Source organism: Danio rerio, chromosome 11, assembly GCF_049306965.1.
Source record: "Danio rerio strain Tuebingen ecotype United States chromosome 11, GRCz12tu, whole genome shotgun sequence".
Taxonomy (NCBI): Eukaryota; Metazoa; Chordata; class Actinopteri; order Cypriniformes; family Danionidae; genus Danio; species Danio rerio.
Genome location: NC_133186.1, coordinates 5,256,384 through 5,270,468, shown reverse-complemented (window position 1 = coordinate 5,270,468; position 14,085 = coordinate 5,256,384). Strand labels below are relative to the sequence as shown.

The following is a 14,085-nucleotide window of genomic DNA, read 5'->3' as shown; positions in this document are numbered from 1 at the left end:
GAGTATTCAACAATACTAAATTGAAACTTTATTTTTTATATGGTTTAATGGTTTTTTGTTATTAAAATCAAAAAATTGAAGTTCCTGTTTCGAAACTTACAGATAGGTAACTAATTTGTATGTCATTGATATGTTCAGTGCTAAGGTAAATAAATGCTTTTGGCACTTTTTTCGAGTCTTTTCATTAGTTTTGTTTTTCCTGTAAATTATCCAATAAATACCGTACCATGCCATTCATACCGAGGTATTACCGTACCATGAAATTCTGATACCGTTACATCCCTAACACTTACATTTACGTGTAAAGTAAAAATACTATAATAATTTATTGTAAGGAAGGCATTTAAACCATACTGGTAAACAGAATTAATAAATAAAATGTTTGGTAAAAGATTTATTGATATGGATTGTTAGTGGTTGGATAAATGTATGCCCGGTCGGGTAGCTTTACATGGAAACAGGAAAATAAAGACCTTTTTAATGACCTACAACACAATATTTCAGTTCGACATTTTTTAATACCTTCATAGGTTTGTTTTTGACAACAGAGGTAATAAAAGCACATTGGAAGTGCGTTCTGTGAGAAAACGAAAAAAGTGACATTTCTGATGGAAAACGAAACATCTACGAACTCAAGTTTACTCGAGCGAATCATGAAACGTGAAAGTATTTACCAACTGACGGTTTTCGAACAATCAGAAGAGGCAGAGCAAATGCAACATATCAAATTCCATCTTTATAGCGCTTTCTATGAGCTTTGTGTCAGCTGTGAGCTGTTCATTCAAAGGTGGCATCTGAGGATGAAATTACCTTATGTGAGTTGTCACGAAATGAAAGAAGCAGTACATTTTCCGTCCTTTAAATTAAAATCCATTAATGGAAGTGCCGCAGAGATCACAAAGGATTTCAAATTAATATCCATGAAGCAGGTCGAGGTTAGCATGCCGCGATCGTGGAGTGCTGCGTTATGGAGTTGATGCTTCATAAGTGTCTGTCATATAGAAATATATACTTGAGGATGTGGCACTGATGCCTGAACCGTTCCTGGAAGACAATATTGATCTTGTTTTCGAGGTTTTTGATACCGTGGCTTGTCAGAGAGCAGCTTCATTAATCATTCAGACACTCGTTCTGTTTACAATCCAAATGCAGCACATTTTTGCGAGTGGCTTTTCAATTTAGATGCTTTAAAGATAATAATGCCTCACTGCCAATATGCAACGGCTTCAGCTGTTTTAAATCACTTCGCATCTCCAAACAGGACTTTTGCATTGGATTTAAGCATTGCTTGTGGTTCACTATTTATGTGCCTAATACATTTGAATCCGTCGGTTTGTGGATATTATGTGGTGTTATTGATGTTGAGATTGTTACACAATACTTCACTGTGAGAGTGTTTGGTGTATAAAGTAATAAATGTAAAATCGAGCTTACTTTCACAATTTTCAGGAACTATGGGGATTTTTCTTTATTATGTTTCTGAAGTTAGCAGAATATTTTTGTCACAAAAAGCAAAATACAGTATACGTTCAAGGATTTGAAAAACAACTATATTTATTGGCTTTATTTAAAATTTAATTACTACTAATAAATACTAATGGTAATAATTAAATTAAATTAAATGTTGAAGATGGCTGAAAATAATTGTCACACAAAAATAAAAATTGGATAAAATAAAATAAAATAAATACAATTCAGTAAAATTAAAATGTTGAAGATAGTCAAATATAATTGCCACAAAAATATAAATATATAAATAAATAAATAAATAAATAAAGACAGAAAGAAATTGAATTAAATAAAATTAAAATTCAGTAAAATGAAATGAATGAAATTAAATTTATGCTATAAAATTTAAATGTTAAAGATGACCAAATACGATTGTCACAAAAAAAATAATAATTAAATTAAATTAAAATGTTAAAGATGGCCAAATATGATTGTTATAAAAAATAAAATATTAAATTAAATTAAATTAAATAACACACAAATTCATGGAATTTTGATTGTGGAAAAAAATGTTGATTTTGAAAAGAAAAAATAAATAAAGAAAATGAAAAAAAAAAAGAAAAGAAATATTTTAGTATGATATCAGCATAAATACACAGCTAAAAATGGCTTAAAAGTTAAAAATATCACATTGAGTGTGGTTTATTTGGATTAAAAATCTGAAAACTATGGACTCAATTCATTAAAACAACAAAAAACAAACTTGAAAAAATGCTCTAAAAATACTGTCTATGTTTTTATTTATTTCTTCATTTATTTTTTGATATGGGAAATACATTGAAAAATCTACACACCTAAGCAAATGTGAACAGCAATCATATATGCAAAGCAAATCACATCATATTCTCCACATATTCTCCATCTTCATTCAACAGAGCTTGATTACAAATTACATGATGGACTGCATGGCATTCAAAAATGTATTAATTTATATTATATAGATGCCAGACAAAACAACGAAAACCCACACAGACGGACCACAAAAGCATGACAAAAATGAGCCTTGGAGTATTGTCTGAACACCACATCCTTGTTGAAGCATGCGAACAACTAACGATATTTAAGTGTAATCGGCCAGAGCTGAATTTGGCCCAGTGGGCCCTAAGTATTCTCTGTAGCCCAGAGAAGTCGTAAGACACATTGTTAAGGGATTTGTTTGATCAAGCATAATTTCCAGTACTCTTTAGGGAGCAATAAATAAACCGATAATAGAGCTCGATGCAAAAAAAAAAAAAAAAAAAAAAACGGTAAAGGCTTTGTAACAGGGCAAGCTGAGAATGATGACTAACCGGAGGGTACGAGCGTGGCAGATTTGCAAGGCGAGAACAGAGTAAAGCCACTCGACAGGACGGCGAGCCGCTCTCAGAGCGAGGATCATCTGCCGAGTTCATTAAATCTGCCTGCAGGACAAAGTCATCTGTGCTCGTCAACAACATTTCTGCTCACAAGAAGCGATAGGTGTTCAGCGACCAGACGAATTCAGGCCAGTACGTGCATAATAACGCCATCAGATAACCACCAGAAAACATGTGGAGATATAAATACGCACGAGTGTGTGTGTGTAAACATGCACATTATGATATCTCTCCACGCGGTCGCAGTTTTTGAGGCTTAACATTCACCGGGACCCCTGATGTGTGCAAGTACACCTGAAGGCGGAATTGACTCCCGAACACACGCTGACTTTGAATCAGTGTTTACAGATGTATTGATTTGTGTTTATATACAGTTAAAGTCAAAATTATTAGGCGTCTTGTGATTTTTTTTGTTTTTTTCAAATATTTCCCAAATAATGTTTAACAGAGCAAGGAATTTTTTTATAGTATTTCCCATAATATTTTTTTCTTCTGGAGAAAGTCTTATTTTTTTTATTTTGGCTAGAATAAAATAAAGTATAAATTCTTTTAAAGCCATTTTTGAAGGCTAATACTATTAGCCCCCTTAATCAATATATTTTTTTCGATTGTCTACATCAGTGTTCCACAACCACCAGTACTGTTCTGTGGAACAATTTGTACCAGGCCACAGAAGAGATCATGAATTATTTCATTTTTTTTATTTATTACTTAATCTGAACGATTTGAAAAATCTTGTGCGTTCAAAAATGACCATATTCTCCTTTACATCTGTCACTTTAGTGCCAAAAGCTTCCAAATTAGTAAGAAGGACCCACAAACTGCCAAGGAATGGATCTGCAACCCAATTGTCAACAAATCAGATGAATCCTGCACACCTGTGTGAAAAAAGATCGCAAATGAAGCCTTGTTCACATGTCGAAGCTTTTCCGTGCACAAGTTCATTATTTCCAATGGAGGCGCGCGGCTTGGAAGTGATTTGCACAAACAGCGCTGCCTACATGCTCGTTTTTTCTAGGCTCGCCCAGTTGAAAACATTTCAGCATTAAGAATGCCGCAATAGCACCGCGAGTTACAAGACGATCATCTTCATACTATGTATGAAATATGCACATTTCGGTAGATTAAATACCTCAGACAAACTAACCCAGGCTAATTCTGAAAACGTACCACTATATACATTTTTAAAAAGCAACAAATACGTCCAAAAATACATTTTATTGCTATTTTTTGTTTTCACAAATCCACCAGGGGCCATTGTGTGTGGTTTTTCAGATCTCAAACTTCTCTCGTGGGTGCCATGCTGTTCTCGCGTAAAGCCACTAGAGGGTGCTGTCGACTGACTGAGGACTGACTAAATGACTGACAGACCGATCGACTGACCCACGCTCCTCCATCCTAAACTCAACAGTTTTCAAAAGCAATCCAGTAAAAGAAAAGCCTTCGTGGCTGACAGATTTTTACCATATTTTCAGATTTGACCCCATTCTCACCCTGTTATTTACTTGTTTGGCTTTTTTTAGTTGTCTTATCCACTCTCTGGAACCGTTCTTCATCAGACTCGAACCCCATCTTTGTGGTCAACTCCTCTCTGTGTCTCAATTCCACCAATGTATATGGCGAGCTAACTGGACAAACATAACAGCGGGAAAGCCATCCATACGGAGGGAAGCGGTTAGCTGTTAGGCGTGAAAAGGAACGACATCATGTCTCCTCGTAGCATTTGTTTTAAAGATAAAATTCAGCCCTTCGTATTTCTGGCTACATATTTCACGATCTCCAGAAATGTGTATAGGCCTACGTTTTTAGAATGAGCCTATGTTGAGACAATAACACAGGACACCCACACACTGCAGTGCTTTTTAATTTTCTCTATAACTAAAATCGTTCACCGGTCCGTGGTAATAAAAAGGTTGGGGACCACTGATCTACACAACAAACGGCTGTTATACAATGACTGGCCAAATTATTTTAATTAATTTAGCTAAGCCTTTAAATGTCGCTTTAAGCTGAATACTAGTATCTTGTAAAATACCTGTAATATTATGTACTGTCATCATGGCAAAGATAAAGAAATCAGTTACTAGGAATTAAATATTAAAACTATTATGTTTAGAAATTGGGGGAGCTTATAATTCAGTAGGGCTAATAATTCTGACTTCAACTGAATACGCATGGGTGTATTTGTGTGTAAACATACACTTTATGATACCACTCCAAGCAGTCACAGTTTTTGAGGCTTAACATACACCGGGACCCCTGATGTGTGAAGGTGGAATTGACTCCCGAACACACGCTGACTTTGATTCTGTGTCTACAGCTGTTTATATATATATACATATATAAATGCCAATAGCAATACAGATTGTCCAAACAAGAGATATCAAGACTTCAACATCAAGTCAATATGAAAAAACATGGTATTTGTACTGAATCAAAAGTACTAGAATAATCAAGTAGCCAGAGGGGTTTCTGACTCAATGTTGGCATGGACTGCTGTAATTTTGGTTTTCGTAGCAAACATGGTATAAATGAAATTTCTGAGAAACTGTCCATGACTATGAATAGGAATGCTCTTTTACAAACCTTCCATTTGGTTGAAAACAAAACAAAAAAACTGCATATACATCTTTTTGTCTTATTATTTTAATCATAATAAATAATTACACAAAAAAATATTTAGCTGCTTATTCAAACTGCTTTTGTAAAATGAGCTGAAACAACACGATGCTTGAGCTTTATTGGGGTGGGGGGCAACTTAATTGTTTCATGTTCAATCCATTTAAATTTGTAAAGTTGACTTAATTGATTTGTGTTGGGAAATCCGGGATGAACTGTGTGAAACCCTGCATTTTTCCAGTTTATGATGTACATACATGTACAAAACCGTGCTGATATTAATGCAAAAATTAGGGAATTTGTAAGGGAAAATTTTGAAAAAAAATTTATAATAATTTTGTTTAATTTATAAATAATATATATACAGTTGAAGTCAGAATCATTGATTTTTTTTTTCTTTTTTAAATATTTTCCAAAAGATGTTTAACAGTGCAAGGAAATTTTCACAGTATGTCTGATTATATTTTTTCTTCTGGAGTAAGTCTTATTTGTTTTATTTCTGCTAGAATAAAAGCAGTTTTTTTATTGTTTTTGAAACCATTTTAAAGTCAAAATTATTAGCCTCTTTAAGCTATATTTTTTTCAATAGTCTACAGAACAAACCGTCGTTATACAATAACTTGCCAAATTACCCTAACCTAATTAAACTAGTTAAGCCTTTAAATGTCACTTTAAGCTGTATAGAAGTGTCTTGAAAAATATCTAGTCAAATATTATTTACTGTCATCATGGCAAAGAGAAAATAAATTCAGTTATTAGAAATGACTTATTAAAACTATTATGTTTAGAAATTTGAACAAATCTTCTCTCAGTAAAACAGAAATTGAGGGAAAAAATAAACATGGTGGACGTTCAACAACTTTAATCTTAAGGTAAACACAAAACAAAAGTTTCCATCTGGACCTTCTTTATGGGACTCCACACTTGTAAACACTCGCTCCATCTTGCTTGTGGCTCTCAGTATCGCCCTCACTCATCATCGATATCAAGCTGACTAATCACAGAACTTGCGCTATGCCTGGTTGCGATGTAATAGAGCAATTCCAGCGTTATGGATGTGACATTTGCAGTAAAAACTCAAAACATAATTTCACACAGAAAGTATATGTTGACATTATATCGAAACTTCTGTTTATATTTTCAAAAATAGCTCACCACAGAGTTATGGGAGCAGAAAAATATTAATATGAAAACATGTTTTATATTTTAAATTAGGAAAATAAACATGCGTTATGGATGTGACAAAAAAAGTTTGCGAATTTACAGTCGACAACAGATTATTTAGAAATTCTGACAGTTAAACTGCACAACCCAAAAGAAACAATGCTCATCAAACAGGTATGAGTCAGCTCACTATAGAATTAAAATGATTGATTTTATTTTATTTGACATTTTTGCATTTATGAAGAAAAAGTGTCGTTATGGATGTGACACATTTCCGTTATGGATGTGACAGCTGTGAAATAGCCACTTGTGTGATTTTGGCAAATTAAATATAATAGTTTGAAATACTGACAGATACATTTACGAGTATTTTTAAAGTACTGTAAAATACTTGCTAACACAAAAAATGTAGAAACGGTTTGTCTATTTTGGTGAAAACTAAATTATTTTTATGGCAAGGTTGACATTTGCATGGAATTGCCCAATAACATTTTTCAGGAGGTGCATTTTTCACAGCGAGGGCTATGCGTCCGCACGAAGGCTGCACCTGACCATACACATGCGATTGACAGAAGTATAAATCAGCCTTAAGATAACAGGACAGTAAAACAACACTTTATTTTTAACAACGAAGTAAACATTTAAACGGTTTAAAAGGTCATCCATGCAATTTTTTACTTTTTTTATTTGTTGTGCGTTTCTGTATCTAGTTACCTCATAATGTAGCATCATGTTCTCTTCTTGTCACCAGGTTACTGATTAAAACATGCTTGATAATTAGCATGTACTAATTGCCTGTACTTGTGACAGACTTGCCAACCAAGCCAACTAAAAATAACACTCTCTCTTTCTTTCTTTCTCTCTCTCTCTCTGCACAGGTTGATACCAGTGATGTCTCGCTACACAGCGGGCGAACTACGCCGCAGTGCCCCAGTGACCCACCCCATCAAACCCCTGACCGAAGCACACAAAGCATCTTCAGTCTCTGGACAGCAGGGGTTGATGGGATTAATGCAATGCTTTTAACATAAGGCTACGCTTCTGTTCTAAGCACGAAGGGAACAGCATAAGAAATCTTCTCAATAACTTTAACGCGCTATGACACACGCCAGAGTTCTTCAAGATCAAGTCTAGACACCTCTGTTTCTATAGCGCTTTATAGACTGTGTTAAAGCAGCATCAAATAAAGCAGGAAAAAAAAATAGAGGAATCAATTATGGAGGCTCGGCTATGGAGACAATTCAGATTCTGCTCGAAAGCAGCTCGGGTCAACGGTATCTTCATTTGGATCAGAAATTCAGTGTTGTAAGAGTTTAGATCAATAACAGCGTGATTTAAAACAAGTTCAAGTGGTTCTACGAAAAAAAAAAAAGAAAAGGCAGAGATGTTGTTATTCAGCTGGAATCTCTTCAGTGTTGATTTAATTCAGTGTTGCAGGATGCGACTCGGCTGTAAAACAGGTCTATAGAAGACGACATGCCATCATCCAGCTCAATGGTCTTCAACTGGTTAGACAAACACACACTGTACGCCTTGACTGTAGATGCTTCACATTACCAACAGCGTACAGCCTGGCGAGCTAGTTTCAAGTTTGCCTCCTTGACGCTGGAACAGCGCCAACATAGACATCCGAATGTGTGCGCTGGAGAATGACGACAAATTTCAGCCCGCAGGAAGTTTTCAAATGCAAGACTGTGTAATTATCACTTGAAAATAGACGTATAAAACACTAAAACATCAAGATCCTTTGACTGAAGGCGTCTTTGATGTGATAATATATGCAGGCGCACACACATAAAGGTTGTGACTTCTAACACTACAATTGCAGCAAGCTCTTTTCAGCAGGGAATCGAAGAGAGTATATAAGTGTATTTCTATGCATAACGCCTAATACAAAGTACATTGCTACAATTATTCTACTATTATAGCACTGAGTATTCACAATAAATTGAATATATAAAAACAACATATATAAATATAAATACCAGGGCTGCACAATATATCACTTCAGCATCGATATCACAATATTGATAATATGATCATTCGCAATAGTCACATTCAGGATTTGCAATGTTGATTTTCTTTCACAATTTATCATTTGCATGTGTTTTTAATGCCTGTGATTGTATAATGATTTTAAAGACATTCAGGTATAAGAAACTGTACCATTTGTGAAGCTAATTACGATTAATTTTATTGAATTATTTTTATTTTTATTATTCAGTTACTGTACTTGAATACCGTTAAACTCTGGGAAACGATAAAACACTTTATTTCAATTGTATCTTTTTCTTATTGTATTTATAGATTGTCATGCATGAAAATACTCACAACACATGCAGATGTACTGCAAATAGCACAGACCGCAACGAAAACGTGTCGAAGGACACCATAAAAGTTCAAAGTTTGTTTCTTAAATTTTATGGAGATGCAAATAGTAAACATTAAATCATCAAGTGCATGGAGATACTCACAACACATGCAAATACAGAATCGCACTGCAAGCAATTCAAACCACAACAAAAATGTGACCCCCTAAAATTACATAGATTGCTTACTAGATTTTATAGAGATGCACTCCCACTGCAGAATCATCCCAATCGATCATTATACATTCTTTATGAAGTCATATGGTGAAATTGTATCATTATCGCAATATATAATCACAAAAGTCGCAACGTTAGAATTTTCCGATATCCTGCAGCCCTAATGCTGTGTTCACACCAGACATGGAATGCGCGAATAAATCGCACTATTCGCGTGTAAGTAGACGTGTGAACATTTTGAGTTTACTCACTTTATTCACGCATCAAATTCGCTTCACAATAGATGCGGTTTCACATCATGGGCAGGGTTTCTATCTGCTGACTCCAGCTTTGTAGCTAAATGGCTAACATGGATTTTATTGAAACAATATCTGTGTTTATGTGCTTTAGGAAGGCTGAAAAACAGCGTAGATTCGTTCGGCGCTGTGTCTGAGTCAATTAGATACTTCCAGAGGTGCACCCAGCACTGTGGACACATCAAATCTTCCAGAAACTATACCTGGATGATGGAACTTTCAGCTGTGCCCAGTTTTATGAACTGTTGCCTAGTGTTGCCAAGAGGATTTCCCCTTGAGATACCAATAACAAGTGCTACGTCATAATCACAGACCTACAAGAGAAACCTCCTGATTGGTTAACGCAGTACGAATGTCTGCTGAAGTTCAGATTTTCCAACACTCCACTTCATCCACATGAATCGCGGATCATTTGCGCAGTCTCATTCGCACGTATTGCACCGCAGGATGTCTATGCGCGTCTTCATCTTCGTCCGGTGTGAACGAAGCTTTAAAAGTTCAATTAAAAAAATAAATATATAAAAAACAATGAATGAATGAATTAATTAATTAATGGAATTGAAATTGAATCAAATAAAATCGAATCAGTCAATTAATCAATCAATCAATCAGTCAATCCTATGTGCAATCCTTTTATTGAATATACTTAAAAAAACAATATTGCAATTTAGCTAGCTGTATTTCAAATTTAATTAAAATATATTATCCTACACCATTGAAAAAAAATCTATTTTGGCGGACAACTACATGGAGCCCAATGGAAATCATGAGGGTCAAACTACAGCTCACAAGTCGAAGCACAAAAACAAATAACAAGCTGATCTGATATGCTGACACACAAGCCAAACACACTAGCCTGCGATCCCTGGCGGAACCAAGTCATTCAATCCTGTATAAATTCACAATAAATTGGACGAACCTTAGAATGACATTAAAGGGTAGACTTTGTGGAAAAATACAATAAAGATCACAAGATCACAGAAGTGCAAGGCATTGGAGTGTTTGTTGACTGCCACATCTGTGAAAGAACCCACCCGTCAAGCTATCAAACAACAGAAATCCACAGCAGGCAAAGGGGAAAGCATTTAAATAAATAAAATAAATATCATTGGTAGCCTCCGGCTCGATGGCACAGTTAAAGATTAATGTTATTCTTCTGCAAATATTGCTCAGAGGGACAACATGAGTCACTTTCTCAGCAGCAAAGCATTCATGAAAGCAAAAGCCAGGGGAGACCCTAAGGCGAGGCCTCTAGGGGTGAGGTGGACAGCTCTGGATGAAAGACCAGCTGTCTATCAGAGGAAACTTTATGTGTTCTGGTGCTGGCTGTCGCAGAAGAGAAATTTAAATGTTTTCCTTCAGAAGTGTCTCTGCGAGTGCGGTTTGCTCACCTGAATAGGCCCAGTAGGACTCTTCAGCCGCTCGCCGGTGTCTGTCACCGATAGGCCGATCATGATTCTCCGATTTATCCCCCTCAGCCAATGCTGAAACAGAACAAATATATAAAGATAGAGTTTTAAAACACAGTATGAAACTTGACAAAATAAGCTGTGGGTTAGCTTCAGGCCCAATTTTGTGCTTTCTTCAATCAATCAACCAACCAACTAACCAATCAATCCTGTGTAAGCACTTGTTCTCTTGATATCTGGGGGGAGGGGGTAATTTATAATATAATATAAGTTTAATTATATTATAAGGTTAATATAAGTAAACTATTATTATTATTATTGTGAAACATATGGTAAAACAACAATAATAATATTAGGCCTATGTGTAGTTCCACTGTTGGTTAAAATGCTAAATATTGTACAGACTTTAAATGGTGGCCTTGAACAGACTTTAAATTTGTCCGGGTTGTTTTTGCACTATGAAGTGATGACATCAGAATACAACTATTCATAATTCTGAAGTTGAATTATTGTGTTTGAGACATATGCTTGCAATCTGTCATTGACAACATTATTAGACCATGTTTTTCACTAAAATCAGACATGTTATTATTAGACACCCTCTTCCATTATATTCAACATTATCTAAGCTAGAGTAGTTACACTGACACTGTTAAACATTTATTCATGCACAACAATGTGTCCGCTATCAGTGTGGCCAGATACAGCCAATATTTTCCAGCCCAAAAGCTGTCCAAAACTCGCCCAAAGCCGCACAAAAAATGCCCAAAATGCTAGATTAATATTTTAATTAATTGTATTTTTATTAGCCCACGTGATTTACAATTTGCAATGGTCACTACTAATTAAATAGAGTAGCCGCACATGGTTAAATAAGTTGCATATAAAATTTACGTTTCAAAATGTCAATGCCAATGTCATTTTTTACTTGCACAATCAAATTCAAAACCACCCAATTGGGCTGACAACACTGCTCACTTTGAAAGAAAAACATATCAAATGCTAGACAAATCATAACTGCGATATGATCATATAAATGATGTGCGCGCTTTTAGTTTCGCTTTCACTGCCGAGTGCGCTCGTGTCGTGGCTGCAGTTACTTTGAAAAAAAAACATATACATGCAAACCATACTTCCCACGCGCCTCTCAAGCGGTCAATCGGTGCAACAAACTAAACAGTACTTACAACTTTATTACCTGTTATTCACAGCCTATGCAGGTTCTGTTCACACATCATTTGAAGGCAAGCGCACATCTTCTCAGTAGTAAACAAACTTATTTCGAGGCCGCGAATACATCATTACATTAAGACAGAAGTAAATTTTTTGGTTGAATTATACCTTTTAAATACGATATGTAACTCTTTCTGAGCAACATATGCAAAACAATGTGAAGACTTGTATGAACGCCTTTACGCACCTCTCTTGAACTTGACAACGTACTTGGCTAAATTTTAGAGATGCTGGATTAAGATCGTGTGGGGGGGGGTCGAATCAAGATCGTGATCTTTTTTCGATTTTTCGTGCAGCCCTAATCTGTATTAAGATCAGCTATTGAAAAAAAAACTATATTGTCTGAAAACTACATTCATTCATTAATTTTCTTGTCGGCTTAGTCCTTTTATTAATCCGGGGTCGCCAAAGTTGAATGAAACGCCAACTTATCCAGCAAGTTTTTACGCAGCGGATGCCCTTTCAGCCGCAACCCATCTCTAGGAAAGTAAGTATACAAACATACTCAAATAATGAGGGTTGAACTACAGCTCAAATCTGGAGGTATAAAAACAATGGATGGATGAATCGATCAATCAATGTGTAAGCTTCAAAATCTGGCAAGAAATGATCTTACAAATCTATAACAGGGCTCGAAATTGCGACCATTTTGGTCGCATATGCGCCCGAAATTTAAGCTATTCGACCCTTAATATACAACTTGTCAATATATCATTCATTTTTGGTTGGTGCTCCTAAATTTTTTCTGGTGCTCCTAAATTTTTTCTGGTGCTCCTAAATATTTCAGATTGGGAGCACCGGTGCTACCAAGTAAGAAAGTTAATTTTTAGTTTTAACACTTTAGTTTAGGTCACAATTCACAGTATTAACAAACCATAAACTTGCACTACCAACTTAATAAGCTACTAATTGACTGTTTATTACTGGTTAGTGAGGTAGAAATTGAGTTTAGGTTTTCGGTAGGATTAGGAATGCAGAATAAGATCATACTTTATAGCTACAAATGAATATCTTAATAATAGGTAGGTAATAATCCAGTAGTAAATAGCATGAATCGTGACCTAAACTAAAGTGTTACTGGCTTATTTGTAAAAAAGAAAAACAACATTGCATGTTTTAAATTTAACTGATCATATTTTAAATGTAATTAAACTGTATCATCCTACACCTGTTCTCTAGATATCTGTATTAGGATCAGCCATAGAAAAAAATCAATGTTAGCTGACAACTACATGGAGCCCTCGTGAGTACACAAACATACACAAATCATGAGGGTCAAACTACAGCTCACAACTCGAGGCACAAAAACAAATCACAAGACACAATCGCATACGCTCACGCACAAGCCAAACACGGTAACACACTAGCCTGCGATCCCTGGCTGAACCAAGTCATTAAATCCTGTATAAACCAATCTGGCTCAAAAAAACCCTACTCCATTAGAGAGAAAAACAGCCCCCCACACAGCGGTATTTACAGCCTGTCTGCTCTGGGATCAGTTTCCCCCTCCCTCATTAAACATGTATGAGGGGCTAAATAAATAAACAAGGCCTGATTGGCCGGTGAGCGGAGGGCTAAAGCGCTAAGTGCTGAAGCAAAGAGGCTGCGGACAGGGCGCTGGCAGTCTGAAACCATGAGCTGCTCCACCGGAGTCCTGAACAAATCTAGACTCAACCCAATCGAAGTTTTAGACCCCTTTGACTACTTGCTCGAAGCTCGAATTAGCAGTGAAATTACAACAGCAGAGTATTGGCGAGCTTACATTAGCTTAGAAAGCCAAACCTCTTGCTTGTCAAGGATGCCAAGGATATGGCTGGGTTGACTGAGAATTTGTTCCGACTTGCAACAGGGACCGGAGGGGTTAGGAAGGATGGCACACATCCCAGCACCCTGTGGCCTCAGTGTGAGTTTATCAGAGGCGATCTCGACCCCTTGGCTCCAGGCTGCGGGATGT

The 14,085-nt window shown here is 36.0% G+C and overlaps 1 protein-coding gene across 2 annotated transcripts in view; it reads right to left on the bottom strand.

Moving 5' to 3' along the window:
- The window catches only part of ptprga (protein tyrosine phosphatase receptor type Ga), a 502,971-nt gene that overhangs the window by 373,446 nt on the left and 115,440 nt on the right, over positions 1 to 14,085 (bottom strand). For both annotated transcript variants that reach the window (NM_001329864.1, XM_073915995.1), the window contains 1 exon segment: positions 10,881 to 10,973. In NM_001329864.1, the coding sequence (NP_001316793.1) occupies positions 10,881 to 10,973 (93 nt within the window).